The 18,103-nt window shown below is 40.2% G+C and overlaps 1 protein-coding gene across 4 annotated transcripts in view; it reads left to right on the forward strand.

Moving 5' to 3' along the window:
* Nucleotides 1–10,048, forward strand: part of DENND1B (DENN domain containing 1B) — a 168,426-nt gene extending 158,378 nt beyond the window's left edge. For 3 of the 4 annotated variants that reach the window (XM_075422316.1, XM_075422317.1, XM_075422318.1), the window contains 3 exons: nucleotides 251–330; nucleotides 1,011–1,227; nucleotides 2,455–10,048. In XM_075422316.1, the coding sequence (XP_075278431.1) occupies nucleotides 251–330; nucleotides 1,011–1,227; nucleotides 2,455–3,018 (861 nt within the window). In that variant the 3' untranslated portion in view covers nucleotides 3,019–10,048. The remainder of the gene's footprint in view (nucleotides 1–250; nucleotides 331–1,010; nucleotides 1,228–2,454) is intronic. The other variant, XM_075422319.1, reaches the window with a different exon arrangement.
* The last annotated feature ends 8,055 nt before the right edge of the window (nucleotides 10,049–18,103 follow it).

The following is an 18,103-nucleotide window of genomic DNA, read 5'->3' on the forward strand; positions in this document are numbered from 1 at the left end:
AGGCTTTGCATAAATAAGAAGGTCCTCCATAGGCCATGAAGAAAAATGTTTCTCTTGCTCTTTAGTTGGTGACGCTTGAGGACTTCACATCCTCTTACAACAACCTTTAGAAGACTTGATTGATATATGGTTTTCCTCATCAAGTCCTCGGGAAGTCTTAATGAGTAAAGTGGCAGCTAGTCTCCAGATAAGTAATGCTGAAATAGAGAAAATAAACAAAAATTATAATGTTAATTTTTTTGTCCTCCAGACTCGTTTCAACCAGCGCCTCAGTAACCAGGATTTTTCCTTGGATGAAGATGGTGATGATGAAATGGAAAGAACAAGCAAGTAAGAAGCCTGTTTGGATTTGTGTGTGTGTATGGGAGGGAGAAAGGGTAACTAGTGTTTTTCAGCAGAATTAAGTTCAAGTGATGCCTGTCCAGGCTGCTAGCTTGATTCTTGATCTCGATGATGTCAAGCAGTTTAGGATTAAATCTGCTTTTAAAAAGAGGGACAGGCTGTTATATCTTTTTATTATTTATAGTGTCTAGAAGAGCTTGACATCATCCTCAGTCTTCACAGGCTCAAGATGAAAAGATAGACTACATGCACAGGACATATGACAGAAGAAGAGTTGCAGTTTGAGAGCGTTACCACTAGAACAAAGTATGTGGCTAGGTCAGCTGGAGAGGTGTAGCTACACTGTCCTAAATATAAGGTGTAGACAAGGGAAAAGAGGAACCAGTTTTGGAATAACTAAAATTTGGAGGGAAGATTTGGGAAGTCATATTAAAATAACAGTTATAAATGGTTGGCGAAGAGACAGGAGACAGGAAAAACAGCTAATGGTAACTGCATCTCCATAGCTATCGTACATCTGTGTTTAGGAAAATCCTTGAGTAGAATGAAATTCCAGGTTTATGTTCCATTTCAAAAGCCTTGGAACACATTCCCCTACTTACTTTCAGAAGTGGCTGTAATAAAATGGCTTTTGTGTTCCTAGCTGATGGAAAAGTTTTTGTTTTTAGGTTATCATCAGAAGACAGTGAAGAAGCTTCTGCTTACTTTTACGATAGTGATGATTCTGGTGAAACTGGAATAACTCCTCAGCATCAAGGAGAAATGGACTTGCTTGGAGAGATTTTGGACACACTGAGCACACACAGTTCAGATCAAGGAAAGCTCTCAGGAGCAAAGAGCCTGGATTTCTTTAGGTCAATGGATGACATTGATTACAAGACTGCGGTTAGTCTTCTGCTTTCACTGAAAAACGACTCCAGTCCCTTTATAATGGAATCGTGCACTTGTGGAATCAACGATATACAGCTCAGATGCTGCAGCGTAGTCCTTAGAATTGCTAATGTGTCTTCCTAGGGCTAGGTAACAGTACACCCAGGCTGGTCACTGCATGGTGGTTTTTCACCAGCCAAGAGATTTGGTTACACCTTTGCCCGGTTTACCAAGTCATCTTGGAACAGTATTTGTCCCTTGTAACAGTAACCACATACAGAGCTGTGAATAATGTAATGATTTATTTAATCAAATAGTTTAATATTATATTTAGCTGTTCAATGTGGTATTCCTACAGCTGGTTTTAATCTTTCTTTCTTTTAGTGTGATTTAGAAAGTGTTTATTTCCATTTTCACAGTAGTTATAATGATATGGTGATGTTTCTGTCTTGATTAAGTTATGGGATCCATGTGGTGATTGCACCTGAAACACTGCTAGAATAGTACTCCAGAGCTTTTTAAGAGGGCTCCTTGATCCTTTTTTAGGCAGAGTTGCACAGGACCTGTAGTGTAAACAAACGGCTTGCCTACAACTTCAAAACCCTCACCAAGTTACTTCTGTGATGTTAGCCAAAAAAAATGGTCAATGTTTTTGATTTCCAGCTCATATCAAATGTCCAACATTTACCTTTGCTGAAAGGGATCCTAGAAGATTTGTTACTGGAACAGCAAATTCTGATGCAAATGTTTAAAAAGTTTGTAAAATTTTATATTAGGAGTGTCACACAAGGGTCACATTAATAAAATGCCCGGTTTTGTTTGTTTGACAAAAAAAAATTAATATTGAAAGTTGGTATCATTAATTACTGAAGCAAAGAGGAAATTCCATCTGGTTTTAGTTTTAGTCCAGCTCCTTCTCATATTATAGGTACAAACCAGCAAAGTGCGCCTTTGTTCACTGTGAAAACTGCTTGTGCAAGGATTGAACGGACAGGGGAGACGGAAGTCCTTCCTCTGTACAAAAGGTGATCCTTAGGGTAAGAGACAGAGGGTTCTGGCTAGGAAGTGTAAAAATACTTGATCTTACATTGTTCCTGGGATTGTTTTTTTGTAACATGGAACCCCAAAGGGGACCCATGATTTAGGAACACACAAAATCTGTTACAGTATTTTTGTTTCGAAAGTGACAGTGTAGAGATGTTTCTGGTGACATTAACTGTAAATACATGTTCTTTCTTTCAGAACAAGTCAAATGCACCGAGTGAGAGCAACCTTACCCTGCTCTGCAGCAGTGCTAATGATCAAGCAGAGTGGAACCTTGGTCAGGATGACAGCGTCCTCTATGGGAAGCAGCTCCCTCCATCACCAAGGAAGCAAGTTTCTTCTGGTGGCCAGAGAGAATCTCTCTCAAGGCTGGAAGAAGAAAGTAGTGACAAAACCTGTATTACTGGCAAGGTGGATACCACCAGTACGACATCAGGATACCACCAGAACCCATCTCCAGTACAGTCAAGTGCCCAGCCAGCTCTAGAAAGTTTCAAAGCAAGCTATTCTTCCTATAAGTATGCAAAGCAGAATGAAACACTAAGCAATACCTCAGAAGATCAGCTCACAGCAAGTCTTGCTCAACATCCATCCATTCTGGTCCCCTGGGAGAAAGATGGGAAGGAAGGAAATGAAACTCCGGAAGAGGGTGGGCTTCTTCAGGAAGTGGTGTCATTGTGTAAACTGAGTTCTGCTTTTCACTATGGTTTAAATATTTCAAAGGATAGCTTATCCAGCAGTAGCAGTGGAAATAAAACGTAAGAAAACAATGAGAAGAGTAACTTGACTCCCATCAGAAGTTAAAGGGAGACTACTCAGGACTCCATATAACTCCATATAACATGATAACCAAAAGATGAAAAAGGAATAAGAGGTCTTTGATTATACAAATAATTCTCTTCAGTTGAGTATGTATTTTCTGCCATTGGGACATCTGCTTCTGTGTTTACCCAGTTCATTTGTTGGCTGTAGTTAGGTCCACAAAATGGAACTAAATATATGAATGCACTCTTAAATCAGGTACTAGTTAGTCTCTGTGTTAAAAATACAGCATATGTACGGTGCTTCCTAGCATTTGCTTCCTCTAAGCAGCAGGAAAGGTATCACGTAACAGGTAACCAGGTTTTGAAGGTACTATATTAATCCTATTAAGCATGAAATGAACCGAGCAATCTGATTTGCCTGAAATGTACAAATGTTAATATTTGTAATGAATTATAATTGCCTTAATCTTTTGAGAAGAGGTTTAACTATCTTAGAAGATGAATGCAAATCTACAAAACAGCAATAATGACCTTCCATGGCAAGAATTTGCTTCAGCAAAGGGGGGTGGGGAAGGAAACTTTTTTTAGGTTAAGGAATTTCTTGTGAATATAGCTTGGAATTTACTCCAAACTGAAACTGTGGCCCTGTCTTCCAGGCTACAAAAAAGTAGCGCATGCTTTTCTCTCTCCTGTAAAGTACATGAAGTGTTGAATTATAATGTGATGTTTATTAACTTCTGTTTACAACTAGGACACTTTAAAGACATATTTTCTGGTTTCCCTAGGCAGACTATTTCACCTAAAAATTTTCAGAAAGGAAAGTGTAAGTGGAATTGATAGATTTCTATTGTTTTTTATTCTCTGCAGTTTAATAGTGTTTGAAAATTAATTTGTGCCTCTTCTGAATTATTTTCTTTCCATTTTTAGTCCGACCTTTTTGAAGGTAGACTGAATTACTGTTACTTAGAAGTCATATTTAGTTAAATTATTAGAGAATCATGACTGAAAATTACTTGTAACACTAGAAAAGTAAAATTACAGATTCAGCTTGAGACTGCATATGTCCAACTCTCATTTTAGCCAAGTTGTACAACCAAAAATCTCTCTCTAAGTTCAATGAAGGAGACTAAATGGACTTAATGTTTATTATGTTTAGAACAAGCATTTATCCTCCTTCTGGCAGCATTCCTGAGGAATATTTGGATATTTAAAGTCTGAAAATTCTTGCTGCTATATGGAGCAGCTCTTTCCTTTTTTTTTTTTTTTTTTTTTAATTTTGCTCCCGTTTTTCCACCTCTACACCTTACTATACATACATTGTCCTTCGCAGTAGCTCAAGACAGGAAAGGCATGAAGTAAGTTTAAGCAGATTGGAGTTGTAAACTTTGAAGGATATTTGTGACACAGTTTGTGGAAGTAACACATGGGTATAAAATGAACTGTTCCTGAGAAGAATGCTTTCCTGCTTTTCTGAACTAATGTCAGAAACTTTTTTTTTCTTTTTTTCCCTCTTTGGCTTGAATGGTTAGTCTTAGTGTCAATATAGGCCTGAGTGAGCATGTTCATGAGGTCAGTATTTGGGTCAGATTGTGCTTTAATATCTTAATAGTAGTTTGTAGCAAAGTTTAGTATCGGTTGCCACACTGAGATTTATGAATGAATTTTCCTTCTAGCTAATGCAGATAGGAAGGGTTTTTTTGGCTGCTTTACTACAAGGCAGCTGACCTAAAGGAATGGATCCATATGATTGCAGAGGCAATGTTTGATGCTTTGCCAAGGAGATGCAGTAGAGTGAGACCTTGGCTTCGTTAATGCAAAAAGTTTCAGTTTGTTCCTGAATGAGAAAGGCTGGCCCAGTTTTGTCATTGAGGATGAGCCTCCATACCTTTTTTTAATTGGTTTCATGAAGGTAAAAGATTGTAAAAGTGCAAATCTTACAGAAATGTCTGTGTCTGATGAGAGCATGAACGTTCTTGAGGGCATGTGCAGTCTGCATTGCTGGAGAATCTCAATATTCCAGAGTCAGAGACTGTATGTCCAGAGGTCTGTACTCCAAAGTATTTATCTATCCTTTGGCTTCCCCTTGTGTATCAACATGGTATGTTGTGGATTTTTTTAATAGCATAAAAATGTAATTTGGCAAAATATTTTGCTCTATTAAAAATTAAAAGGATGATAAAAATTATTTAAATTCTTCGCTCTAAATTTTCCAGGTGGCTCAGGTGCTGTTCAGATGAGAAAGCTGCAGAGCAACCTCATGGGTACTTGTTTAGAAGGTAGTGTTAATGACTCTGCAGAGGATGTTCTTTGCCTTTGCCGGTACTAAACATTACCCAAACGTAGTGCTGTCAAGCGTGTCCAAGACAAGACAGGCCACACAAACATTTTTGTTCTTGTAGCACTTCTCACTTGTCCTCATTCGTGTCCTGGCATTTTGTTGACGAGAATTTCAAGATTCACCTTTTTCTTTCCCTCTTTGTCTGGCGTGGTGTTTCTGTCCATGGTTCCATCTAAGATGATATTTTGTTTTCTTCATTTATTGAAAGGTAATAAACAGTATTAACGTTTTAAATAGCAAAATAGAAAAAAATTCAGAAATTATGGCCATTGTTACTTTCAAAACCATCCAACGCTGAAGTTCAGGAATGCTGCCAGAAAATGCTTTTCAAAAATGCCTCTCTGATAGAATAAATCTTACTGGCTTTACATGAGAGTTAGACACTGAACTCCTGTTATCACATAGATTGCGCCATTCTCACCTTTGTGGGAGAAATATGGAAGCCATGTGAAGCTGCTAATATTCTTACAGTTACTATAAGGATCATAAAATTGGAAGTTTAATAGTAGAATCTTTCAAAATCAAGGCATTGTAGTAATAATTCACTGTTTCACTGAGTGAAAATGCAGACTGAAAAGAAGTAAACAGATTAACTAGAAGATGGAAGGTAAAATTCAACTTAGAATTATTTCTTTTTCAGCCAAAATGTTAGTTACTGTGCTTATGCCACATTGTTTCCTTACTATTTATAAAGCACATAGAGTATTTACAGTCATTAAATAGTATGTCTTTTTTGGTTTTGAACCTTGTACGGGTTAAAAAATAACTCGTCTTATATCTATGTTGAATTTAACTGTAGGTACATTTTTAAGTCTGTAATACTACAGAGTCTTTTCCACTTACTATCCATCATCTTTTAAAAAGGCTAGTATTGTGCCTTATTTAAACAGAATTATCAGCTACCAAATAGATAAGAGTCCAAACTGATATTTCTGGTTCAATACTGTTGTTCTCTGTCTTTGTGATAATATAAAAGTGTTTATTGGCTACATATAAGATATTTTTATTACTGCATTGGGTTCTATATTAAGATAAATTGTCCAGGTCCAGTACTTTTTACAAGTTTTATACTTGTATGCTTTTTATTTGTGGAAATCCTTCTGATGTCTTTAAAACTTATCAACATTTATCACCACCTGCTGGTGAGAACTGAATTCTGCTCAGTCAGAGCTCCTGTGGTCTTCTTCAGAGGCATCTCTTCTTCAGGATCTCAAAAATATTTCCATTTCTCCTGTTTAAGGGAGATAGAAGCTTTGTAATCTGTTACTTACACATAGGAACAAATTTCTGATGTAGAAAGTCAAACTAGAACTTGAATATCTTTGACTTTGTTTTGCGTAGATGTCTGCCTGAAATGAGCCGTATCACTCATCTGGTTTGGGAGGAAAAAAGTAAGGGCAGTAGAAAGAAAAAGGGATTCCTGGGTTGTTCTAGTGGGGTGTGGTGAAGCAGAGGCTGGGAGTCCTCAGAAGGGATAATAACTTTGAGGAAATCCAGGTTTCAGGATATTGTTTAATGTTCTAGCTCATTTGTAGTGATTACAACCCAGCCACATAGGCAAAAATAATATTGCCTATGGAATTAATCCCGTGGGATTTGCAGAAGGGATAATGTGTTGTCCCAGTCAGAGCCTTCCTATCCATGTATACAGAGATGCAACATGTGAAGAACAGAGCAGGTATCCAGGGAAGGACAGTGCTGCAGGTGCAGAGGTGATGCCTGCCCACCCTCTATGCATGCAGAGGGCAGTCTGTGTAGAGTAGGCACTGGTTTGCTCTTCATCCCACATATTTGGGCGTTGTGTAGCTCCAAAAAATAGACTTGTTCTGAAGAAAAAAATGTAGTTGTAGATGTTGTCATAGAACTTGTTGACTGAACCCTTCATTGTCATTTAGGATTTCAGTGATACTGGTGCTGTTTGGGTGGGGTCACCAGAAGCTCTCGGCACTGGCCGAAGTACCCTCTCAGGCACTGTAACATAGACTTCAGCCAGAGCTTTAGGCACAATGCTGGGTGCTTTTGAAAATCCCACCCAATCTATTAGAGGAGTGCTTTAGATCTCAAAAATCTGTTTTAGATGTCTTTTCAGGTTTTAGAATGAGCTAGTTTACAACCTTGTGTTTTTGTAAATGATGTAAAGTCTAGGTAAAAGAACAGTTAAACCAAATTTTAAAAACAGCTTCTATTTCTCCACCTACAATCAGTCATATTGAGTCCTACAGAACAATCTTTCATTGGTGCAGCTGTCTAATGGAATTGCTAGGAGCATCTAAAATCTTTTCTCTATGCATGTAATTAACTGAAGAAACATTTCATGCAATAATCAAAGTGCCAGCATGAGGCCCTTTTGCAAACGCACCCCCTGTGTAACACTGACTGTAGTACGCTGTCCTGCAGAAAGGAGCCCCATCACCACTGACCTCCTCAACTTCTCAGGGAGAGGTCAAGGGAGGTCTTTATTCCCAAGGGAGTTACCATCTTCTCTCTTGGTGCCAGGCTAGAGTCCAGGTGCTGTGAGACTCCAGCCAGCATGTTACCAACAGCCTGAAAATTCAGGCTAAACAAATGTGGCTAATAAAATCACACCTGAGGCAAGCAGCTTCCTTATGGCAAAGCTCAGGATGGTGAAGGCTGTCTGTTCCCATGGTATCGCAGTAAATCTTTGGAGAATGAATGTAGAAATAAATGCACCAGCAAGAACAGTATGAATGGTGGTGTGACTTGTCTTCAGTAACTTCTTTGCTGCTATTAGATGTGTATGTCTTTGACAAGCATTGTTTTCCCGATAAGAGAGTCTGGGCTGAATAGAAGGTGTCCTCAACTTCACCCCAAGGGCATGGACCACAGCGGGTCTAGGATTCATGATCTTCAGGGTGGTTGAAAATAAAGGAATGGAAAAGGGACGGTATGTTTTTTTTGTGCAAAACCTTCCTTGATTTGCTTTGTAATGTCTGTTCTACAGTTTTAGTCAGTGGCCAGTTGAAAGTACTTGATAGGTCTTTCCTGGAAGCTGCTAAGCTTCTTTATTAAATAGAGTTGCCTGATGAGTCCACAGCCACCTTAGTCTAGAGGACCATCCATTATCCTGGCAGGGCTGTTGCCATTTTCTGCTGGGTTGGAGTATGAAGCAGGTAACACAGCTGGAAGTTACACCAAGGTTTACTGTAGTAAAGGGTACTCAATTAACTTTTACTATTACTTAGGTCAATACTAACGACATTTGTATTTAGAGTCCAGTAACAGTATTAGCATTTGAAAAAGAAGTTGAGTTCAAGTAACATTGACGTTTGTTATGATTCTGTGTGAAATGATGTTCTGTTTCTGTTAAAAATAAGGGAGCTACTTGGTTGTGGGGGGAAAATATGTTCACTTTCAAATCTTCAGTGAATTTTGTGCAATATTTCTCCTTGTTTCAAAGTAATTTAGTAGTGCACATCTGCTTTTCAAGCAGATCCTTGAAATGATATTTTTCAAAAATGTAAAATTACATATACCTTTGGAATATGGTTGTATGATAAAAACATGAAGAATATATTCAAATGAGGCAATTGTATCTTTCCAATGACTGGGAATGATTATGGATGTTGCATTCTATGGAAATAAGAAGGCTTAAGCCAATGTTCACATACCAGTAGGTCTAGGTAATTCTTAAAACTATAACGTGGTTAAATTGAAGTAGGGTTAAATATTAGAATTTGCAATGTTTATTGTTTATCATTGCTAAAAAGATGAGGAGTTAAGCATTGCTTTTCAGTACCACCAGTGAGGTGAGAGTTCATGGTGATGACTGTATGTATTAAGAATTTAGTTTGTGACATCCCTAATTATCACAAGTCATTACTTAAAATATCTAGTAATGTTGCCAGTATCCTTTTAATTTTTTGTAAATTAATTTCTTTGTATATTGATGTACATTTTGTTCTAACCTTTGGTTTTCCCTTGAGAACTTCTTTAAATTAATATACTTGAATGAGGCAATAAAGCACTGTGGAACTAGTCTTGGTGCGGTTTCGCACAAGCACATCACGTCTGTTACTTCATGATATTTGAGGAGCAAGAGAAATTTGAAATCCTTATACATTTAGCCAACTGACAGTTTGTGGTTGTTATTTTTAGATCTGTGTCAGACACAATGAGAAATGCCTCAATACAGAAAAAAGCAACATTATGTATCCCAATGCTTCTAATTTTTTTTCAGGATGTTTTTTTAGTGACCTTTGAAAACTGTTCCTGATAATGTCCTTGTTGTAAGCCTTTATTACTTATAAAAGAGGGGTGAAATACAGGACATTTTGAGGTTTTATAGATCATTTTAATAGTTTCAGAGATTTAAAAAAAAACAAAACAACAAACAACCCAACATTGTCCTAACAGTTTTAAAAATTTAGTCGCTGATCTTCAGTAAAACTAGAACCAAATCTAAGAATTTACTCCATGCTTTTGCACCCTCTGGACTACTGTTCAAAGTCATCTCGAGAACTGTAATTCAGACCTTAGACTACTGTCAGTAGTGCACTGTGTAAATGTAGTAAATGAGCTGTGATGTGTGGTGTGTTTTGTTATTTGTTTGTTGTGGGTTTTTTTTTTTCTTATAAGTTTGTGGCGTTAGTAGAAGTTTTTGGTGAACTCCACATTACCATAAAGTGCCCAACACTGTATTATAAAATAAAACTTAACAATATCAAAATTCCTTGGGTGGTGCAGGTTCTTGTTTGATGGATCAATTTGAATAGCATTTCAAGGCTTGTCAGGCATATAGGTTAAAATACTACAATGATTTTATTATATTGGACATTTTTCTCCCTTGAATGATCATTTCAGTTTCCCAATAGAGAAAGCTGACTGTTTTTCCTTATTAGTTACTGTTTATACAGTACAAAAGGTAAATGCTGATGTCCTTTGTAATTCCAATGGTATTTTGCTTCTTTTAAAAATCTTAGCTGATCATGCCTATTTGTTAAACAGCTCTTTTTTTGGTCTGTTCAAGTTCTTAGCAAAAAAAGTAAGTATATTAGCTCATTTTATAGATTAAGAATTGAGCTCTTAAGGGGAAACTGCATGCAGAAGCTACAGTAGTGATAACTGATGGGTGCTATGGCTTGAACCTTTAACACTGGATATTAAAAAAAAAAAATAATTACAATATCATCCAGTATTGTAAGTATCGGAGAGGTCTCGCGGATACTGATAGCAAGGGAGGAGGGATGCCCAGCCTCCTCTGGTACTCGTACTGGGCCCTGACGGAAGGGCCGGGCTGTGTGCTGCTGAGAGTGGCAGGGACCTGGCCTTTCAGCCCCCAGCCTGCCCGCCATCTTCCCTGGCCTCGCTGCCCTCCGCGCCGGCACCGCCGGGCTGCGACGCTGGCGCACCGGGGTTGCTGCCTTCCCCCTCTCGCTGCTGCCAGGGAGAGGCTGGCACGGAAAGCACCCTTTGGCTTCAGTGGAGAGCCGGGGTGAAGGTGAAGGTACGGTTTATTGGTAGCTTAGGCAGGCTAAGCAACATCTAACACAAGAACACATCATGACTATGTTTTCAGATGTGACTTAGCTTTTGAATACAGTTGCTTGCTGAGTCATTTTGTGCACGTGTATGACTATAATTCCGTTAGGTTTTTGACATTAAATGGCTGTGCAGTGTAATCTGATCTGTGATTCGCTCTTCTAAATAAATGCATTTTGATACCTTATGCAGACAAACCATAAAGGCTGTGGTTTCGATATTGCTGTACTCAATCCACAACTGGTGAAAAAATTACAAATTATGTTCATACAAAACAATGAGGTTGTGATTTTAATGCTTGCTATTAGACTTGTGCTAGTTTATTGTAGCCAGTGGAGTGATACATGCTGCAAAGACTGGTAGTGTAGAGATCTGCCCTGCTAGATGGAGCGTAGCACATCTTGCAGTTACGTCTCCATTTTGCCAGTAGACATGCCCACGTGTGTTCAGCTGTTGAAAAGAGAGCTGTGACAGTCAACTTCCTTCCACAGGTCCAGATTATGGGCCAAGGGTGGACATTATAAAAATGTAGAAACCTTTAATTTTTGCAGAAGGAGCGAGAAAGTATGAAGATCAAGTCTTTCAGGTTTAAGTTTTTCTGCTTTCCTTAGTTTGTTACCTCAGGGCACTGAAAGTGCTGTTGCAAATTGCTTTCTATGGATGTTTCAGTTCAGTAAGATCTTTCAAACCTAAGCATCAGAAAGGATTGAAAAAGAGGAGGTAGTAAGACAGTCTAAGTGAAGTTAGCAAGTTTTACACAGACAGAACAGCAGGACTCTGTTCCTGTCAACAAAACTGCACCAAGTGTCTGTGAAAAATTATTTCAGAGGGGTTTGGTGTGCCAGCCACAGGGTAGCACCCTGAGTAGGAAAGCTGGCATCTTTACTAAAAGTTGTGGTACTTGAGAGAAAAATGCAACTCGGAGCAGTGTCTTGTTGAGGACTGGTTTAGGAGGAGAAATCATAAACACTCCTGCTCATTAGTAGCTTCTTGGTTGGTTGTGTTTCCAAAGCAGCTGCGTGTGTTTGCAAGAGCTTTGCACGGTGCAGCTGCAGCCATACCTGAGTGATGGACAAAGCGTTTCATTTCTTTCCAGAACTCACTGTGTGTTAACCTCATGTTCACAAGAGGAAAAGTAGCTTTATCAAATTCATGGATTTAGATTTTTATTTGATGTGACAAGCGATAACAACAGCAGCAACAACAACAAAAAAACCTAAGCAATGCCTGAAGTGATGTTGTGGGTTTGCTGGTATTCAGCTAAAGCAAAGTAGAGTCAGTCTGCAGATTTTCATCAGTCAGAAAAAATGCTAGCAGCTTCTTAAGCTTCAAAACCCCAGAGGCTGTCAATCCCGTTACAAATTCTGTATGAAACATAAACAAGTACTTGTTCTGAAAGCAAAGTTTGGGAAGCACGTTTGGAATATGCCATGGGCCGTATGTGATTTCTTTTCTGTGGCTGCGTATTTCACATTCCTCCTGAAAGTCAAAGGGCCAGGTTCCTGACGATGTACTGCTCCACTGATTTCCTCTTTTCAGGTCTGCTTCTTCCCTCAAATAATTGTCGCTGAAATATGGGGAACAAAACTGCAACAAAACCCGACACACAACCCTGAAAAAGAACAGTACAACATGGGCTACAAAGAATCTATCAAATTTGGTTGCAGACCTTTTCCTTTTAGATCTGTTACCTGTTTTTAATTGTGAAGTCCTGCGAAATACTCAATATCATGGATGAGACACCCTAAAGATGTACTTTGCCACGTAGAGCTTACACAAGACTCATCTGCCTCCAAAAGTTTGTTTTTCAGGTAAGTCTAGTTCTAGGAATAGCTCAACTAATACACTTTCCAAGGTGTGTATTTTTATCCTGGTGTAAAATCACTTTATTTTAAGACGCTTCCTAAATGATGAAGAGGAACGCTTCTGCGTCTTCAAGATGAGCAGAGGGTGCTTTTCTCAGCCTGGACTGTTCGAAGGCCAAATGTTAAAAAACGCTCTCAGGTTTTAGCCTTGACGTGTTCATCTTAAAACTTTCTAGAGCCCAGTTTTTTAGAGAGTGGTTTAGCGCTGGTGACTTAATGTAATTTGTGGTAGATGACTTCTGAGGCTCTGGGTCCCGGTGCCTTGAAATGTGCTTTAGAAATTGTAGATAGAAAGTTGTGGCTGCCTGCTCTTCCTGCTCTTCGTGCTCTCCCTGCAGACCTTTGTTCAGTTCCATACCAGCGCTGGCTCTGCATGCGGTAAGATACCATTTTATGCTATTGGCAGTTCTCGATTCATTGGCCCTGCTAAGAAAATAGCCCGTTAATGTTATACCGCCTGTTTAGCAATGAGAAGGATTATGTACTTAAAATGTTCAGCTGAATAATACATACAAACATCTGACATTTGGCCTGCTCTGAGAATAGGCGACATGCTTATTTAACGATTTTGAAAATGTTAAAATGGTGAGGTAGAAATTAAAATGTCATTTTAAAATATTTGTATTTAACTTATCTGATTCAGTCCTTTTCTACATTTCCCCCTGGCATATTCGAACTGGGGGTCACGGTAGCAGTCTGACACCGTGGATACTTTGAACGATATACTGAACATTGTTGGCATTTCAGCCTAATTAGTTGCATCCTATTTTGTGATTTGTCTTTGGTCCTTTGGGTTGCTGGCCCAGGATTTTTTATTAACCTTTTTTTTTTAATGCTCATCATTGTCTCATTTTAAATGTCAGCAGACCAGTACTAGTGTAATTGTTTTTTTCCCCTTACTTCTTTTCTCCCCAATGTCAGAAAATTTGACAAACGATTTCTACATCTTGGGCAGGCTACACGAGAAAAATACATCCCAGGACTGAGTGACAAACACAGGCTAATCTATTCCATGCAGGTCTTGAGCACAGCCACGTGGTTTTCTGCCCGGCGGTCACCGTTGCCTACAACTTTGAACTGGAATTTTCTTGGGCTGATTTAATTGCTTGTGCCAGCACCGGACCACCCCCGAAAGGCAGACCTGCACCTTCTCTGTTGGGCTTGTTTCTCATGTACAAACCTGCTAGAGCCGCCCTGTCCGTGGGGTCAGCTCCAGCAGAGCTGGCAAAGGCCCTGCGACGGAGCCCTCTGAGAGGAAACTCGTCGGCACCGGGCTAGTTCAGCTGGGCACTGAGGTTTAGGAAGAGAAATGTCAACCTGCTGATTCACTTCGGACAACCCTCACTTGACATAATGGTGTGCCCAAGGAAATGGTTAAATCGCTAGATGAGCTGGGGTCACCAGGACATGAGGCTGCGCTGCCAGAAACCGAGGAAGGAAGGAAAGCAGCGCCCCCACTTGCTCTTCTGGTCGGCTCGTTTTCTGCTCTGTTGCCGCGATCTGAGTCGCGGTGACCCCTTCTGTGGATCGTTCTTGGTCGTTGTGTCCAAGGCTTGAAGCGGTGTGTGAATGGTAGTGCTGGAGGCAGCCCAAAAGGAAAGCCTTGTGCCATCGACTCCCGAATACCGCCCAGGCGCCTGCCTGGTCTCGAGCTGGCTGCGGCATGGGCAGGGGGCCTGTCACCGCTGGGCGCACGCAGCTTGTCCTCTGGGCATCCTTTGCCTCCTTGCTGAGGAGATGACTAGAAACAACTAAAGCTGCATTTAATTGCTTAAGCTGTTTTACACTTGGAGAAAAAATATGTGGAAACATCCCACACATCTTCCCTGCAGACCTATGCTTTTCTAATCTGCCTAAAGATTGTGAAATTACTTAGGGGTAACACCTGAAATTCTGTTAATACCTTGTCCTAGCTGCATGGAAGACATGAAGTTATTTATTTTGTGGGACGGAAGGCAGCTATTTAGCCTGAGGCTGCCCTGTGCTGTGACTGCTTGTACAAGGCAAACATGCTGCGGTGCAAGTAGCTGTTCGTACGGGTGAAGCAGGCTCGCAGCCCAAACTCTCACGTATAATTAAGGTTGCCATGCAGAGCCTGCCCTTCCACCTTGCTCTCGCTACTCCTGTGCCTACGTTGCTGTCACTGTTCCTGAATTTCTACTGCCAAGTAAAGTTTAGTGCAGGTGCCAAATGAAACCAAGTGGGTTTAAATTCGAACCACACATTTTTGTCATCGCTAGTTATTAGAATACATGCCAATGAAAATTGCGCTTTTGCTGAAACTACAGGTGAAGTCTGAAAGGTCATATGCAACACTGAGCTGAGAAAAATGTCATGCTTTAAACAGTGCCATGAACAGCATAAAACCAGATGAAGGACTGTGTAGTTTGATCAAAAAAGATTATTTAAAATCATGATTTGGACACGTCAGTCTTGTTGCTGTTTGACAATGTTAGATTAATTGCTGGTAAATGCAATTGCTTTAGCAAATAATTTTGGGGAAAGAAAAATTGCACCCTGATAAACACAGAAATTAAAAGCAACTTCTGCGAAACTGAGGCAAAATGTACCAAAGTTGCTCAACTTGGTTACAAGATAACATCTCCAATACATTTTTATCCCATAAATACCATTTGAAGGAACCTAAAACCTAGAAAAAGCACCACTGAACTGAGAACTGTCTGGCCTTCAGGACCCCACCTGTGCCTTGATTCATAATTTATACTCTGGCTTTTCGATGTGCAAGAGGTCTTCACACCTCGTGGCATGCATTATAGATGGAGGAGTTTAGGTTAAACATGTTTTTGCTGCGAGGCACAGGGTATTGCCCGCTCTCCGCATCAAATTCATGTATGCAATTTAAACAAGACCTTACTCTGTTCCCAGTAAATACACACCAGATGTATCTTTTATAAATGTAGGGTTTTGCAGCATCTTGACACATGCCAGTAGTTTGAAGCCTGTGCGTGCTTCAGTGGGGCATGAAAGCCCCATCCATTCATTCAACTGTGACGTTTTGCAATAGGCAAAATTTTAATGTCAGCTGCTCGCTGTTCAACTTTATTGACTTACGACGTCTAATCTGATGCTCTTTCTTTGAATTGTTTTCAGAGGTGTCAGTTTTCTTTAGCTGAGAGGCGACTGAAGAGCACAGGAAAAGGAACTTGGCCAAAATCCCCCGATCCGTGATTCCTGACGTTATGTGACATTACACATGTAAGGTTTGTCCTGCAGTGAGACTTGCAGGAGACTCGGGGCTTACGTTAAATAAAACATAGTACAGAAATTTTTGGCTGGGAAAAAGACTTAGGTGTCTCTTACATGGAGCCAAGCTTTCTGCTGTGGACCTTTACATATTAGGGCTGTTTAAAATGAGTATCAACTATGTTCTTTGTTTAATACCGTCATTTAGATGATGTTTATTATTAGTTAGCATCTGTTTGAACAATAATCACTAGCTGGAAGTCCGACACAGACAATGACAATAGATTGTAGCTTAGCTCTTCATTGACCAGAAAGCTTTCTTGCTTCCTCAAGGGCCAGCAGGCGCGAGGTTTGGAGACCTCAGAAGGGAGAGGATTCCCCATCTGAGAACCCTCTGCTGAGAATGGCCTGTCGTGGCTGGAAAACTAGCGTGGCGTCATAGCTGTAAGTCATATAATATCAAAATTTCAAGTCGCTCAGTTGTACCAAACAGGAAAGATTACCATATTTTGTTGAAACAAGTCAGAATTCTTGAGCTTCCTCATGGCGTTGTGAAATATGTCCTTGGTGATCATGGTGTTCATCTTCCAGAGAACACAGAAAAGCAATGTGTTTTATTTAAAACCCACAAGGTCACATCATGAGCATAGTGTTAATTGCTTGGGAGAGTGAGGTCTTACAGCATCCAGTTATTAAAATAATGACAAAGCTGGAGTTTCATGGGTTTTGAGATGTTCCTCAGGTTCGGGCTTAAGAGGTGCTACTGATTTAAGCAGTGAAATAGACTTCCCCAGAAGTCCCCATGACATATTTGGATTCTCCCACATTCACTTGTGCTTTTGAAGAATAAATAAACTTTTATTTCAACTTCTGAGAAACAAAAAATTGGACAGTTATTTAAAAACAACTAATGATGTTTAGCATAGCCCCTGGAACAGAGTTCCTCATGGGGAATATGTGATGGGGCCACAGTGGCTGGTACACACTTATCAAAGGAGGAGATAGGAGTAATTCCCCAGTGTGGTAGCACAGGCTGCTGGTGCCTGAGTTTGGTCGGTTATGCGGAGAACATAATTTCTCCCCCTAGGTTGGGCTCCCCTACTATTGTTGTTGTATCATTTCTGCAAAACAAGCCATTCTTGCCAAGAGAATTTGTAGCAACCTACTTACCTTCATGACAGTCCTTTAGAGGGCTGGGATGAGCACAGATGCCCCTTCCAAGAGGGCTGGAGGACAGAGGTGTGGGAATGGCAAATCTTAGCTGGGAAAGGGAGACTGCGTAGACTATGGGAAGTGACCAGAAGTGAGGCAGAATGGGCTGGTATCCATTGCCTCAAAGCATCTTCGCACGGCTGCTAGCCATTTCTTCTAAGTGCTGCCTCTTCAACGCTCTGTGCTGTTCAGGAAGTCAGCTGCTAAGATGGCCATCGGGGCAGGGTTGGGCACTGCTCGGAGAAGGCATGTGAAAGTGAAGCAATAGTGTTTCGTTTGTCTTAAATCTGTCTTACTTGGGGGTGTCCTGGGGATGGAGTGATGGCAAGCCAGGCTGGAGGGAAGCTTGCAGCGCAGCTGCAAGTGTCAGTATAGCTGACTTCCTCCAGGGGACCCTTTCAGTTACAATTAGCTGATGCCTTTGGGACAATGGGACTCTTGGTTTCTGAGGTTACTGATCTTCATTGAAAAGTAACAGAGAAACTTTTGAAGTGACCAGAAAGCCCCGTGTGAAAATGGGACTCACATGAAGCGAAGAAAATTCTTAACACTCTGCCATTTTTCCGCCTGCACTTGTCCACAGTGCTGGAAAAACAGTAGTAATTTCAAAAACAGCATGTGATTCTCAGCTTCCATAAACTAGCTCCGGTGAAGCTGTATTGATTGATCCATACCACCTTGAGTTCTGGCACAAAACACCTCCTACTGATGGACACAGGACAATCAGTCGGCGTGGATGCAGTTGGAGGATGGTGCAGATTGCAATGCTGAGACTAGCATCCCCGACCATAGCACAAAGCACATTCATCTCATTTCCAAGTATGACAAATGTTTCTGGATCACTTGATTCCAAGTGGCAAATTCAGCTTTTTAAACAGCAAATATAGTTCTGGCCTGGGGTTAATTTCCTTTGTAAATGCATAATGAAATAATCCCATGAAGCAAAAAAATATAGGTTGCCCACG

This window comes from Opisthocomus hoazin, chromosome 6 (assembly GCF_030867145.1).
Source record: "Opisthocomus hoazin isolate bOpiHoa1 chromosome 6, bOpiHoa1.hap1, whole genome shotgun sequence".
Classification (NCBI taxonomy): Eukaryota; Metazoa; Chordata; class Aves; order Opisthocomiformes; family Opisthocomidae; genus Opisthocomus; species Opisthocomus hoazin.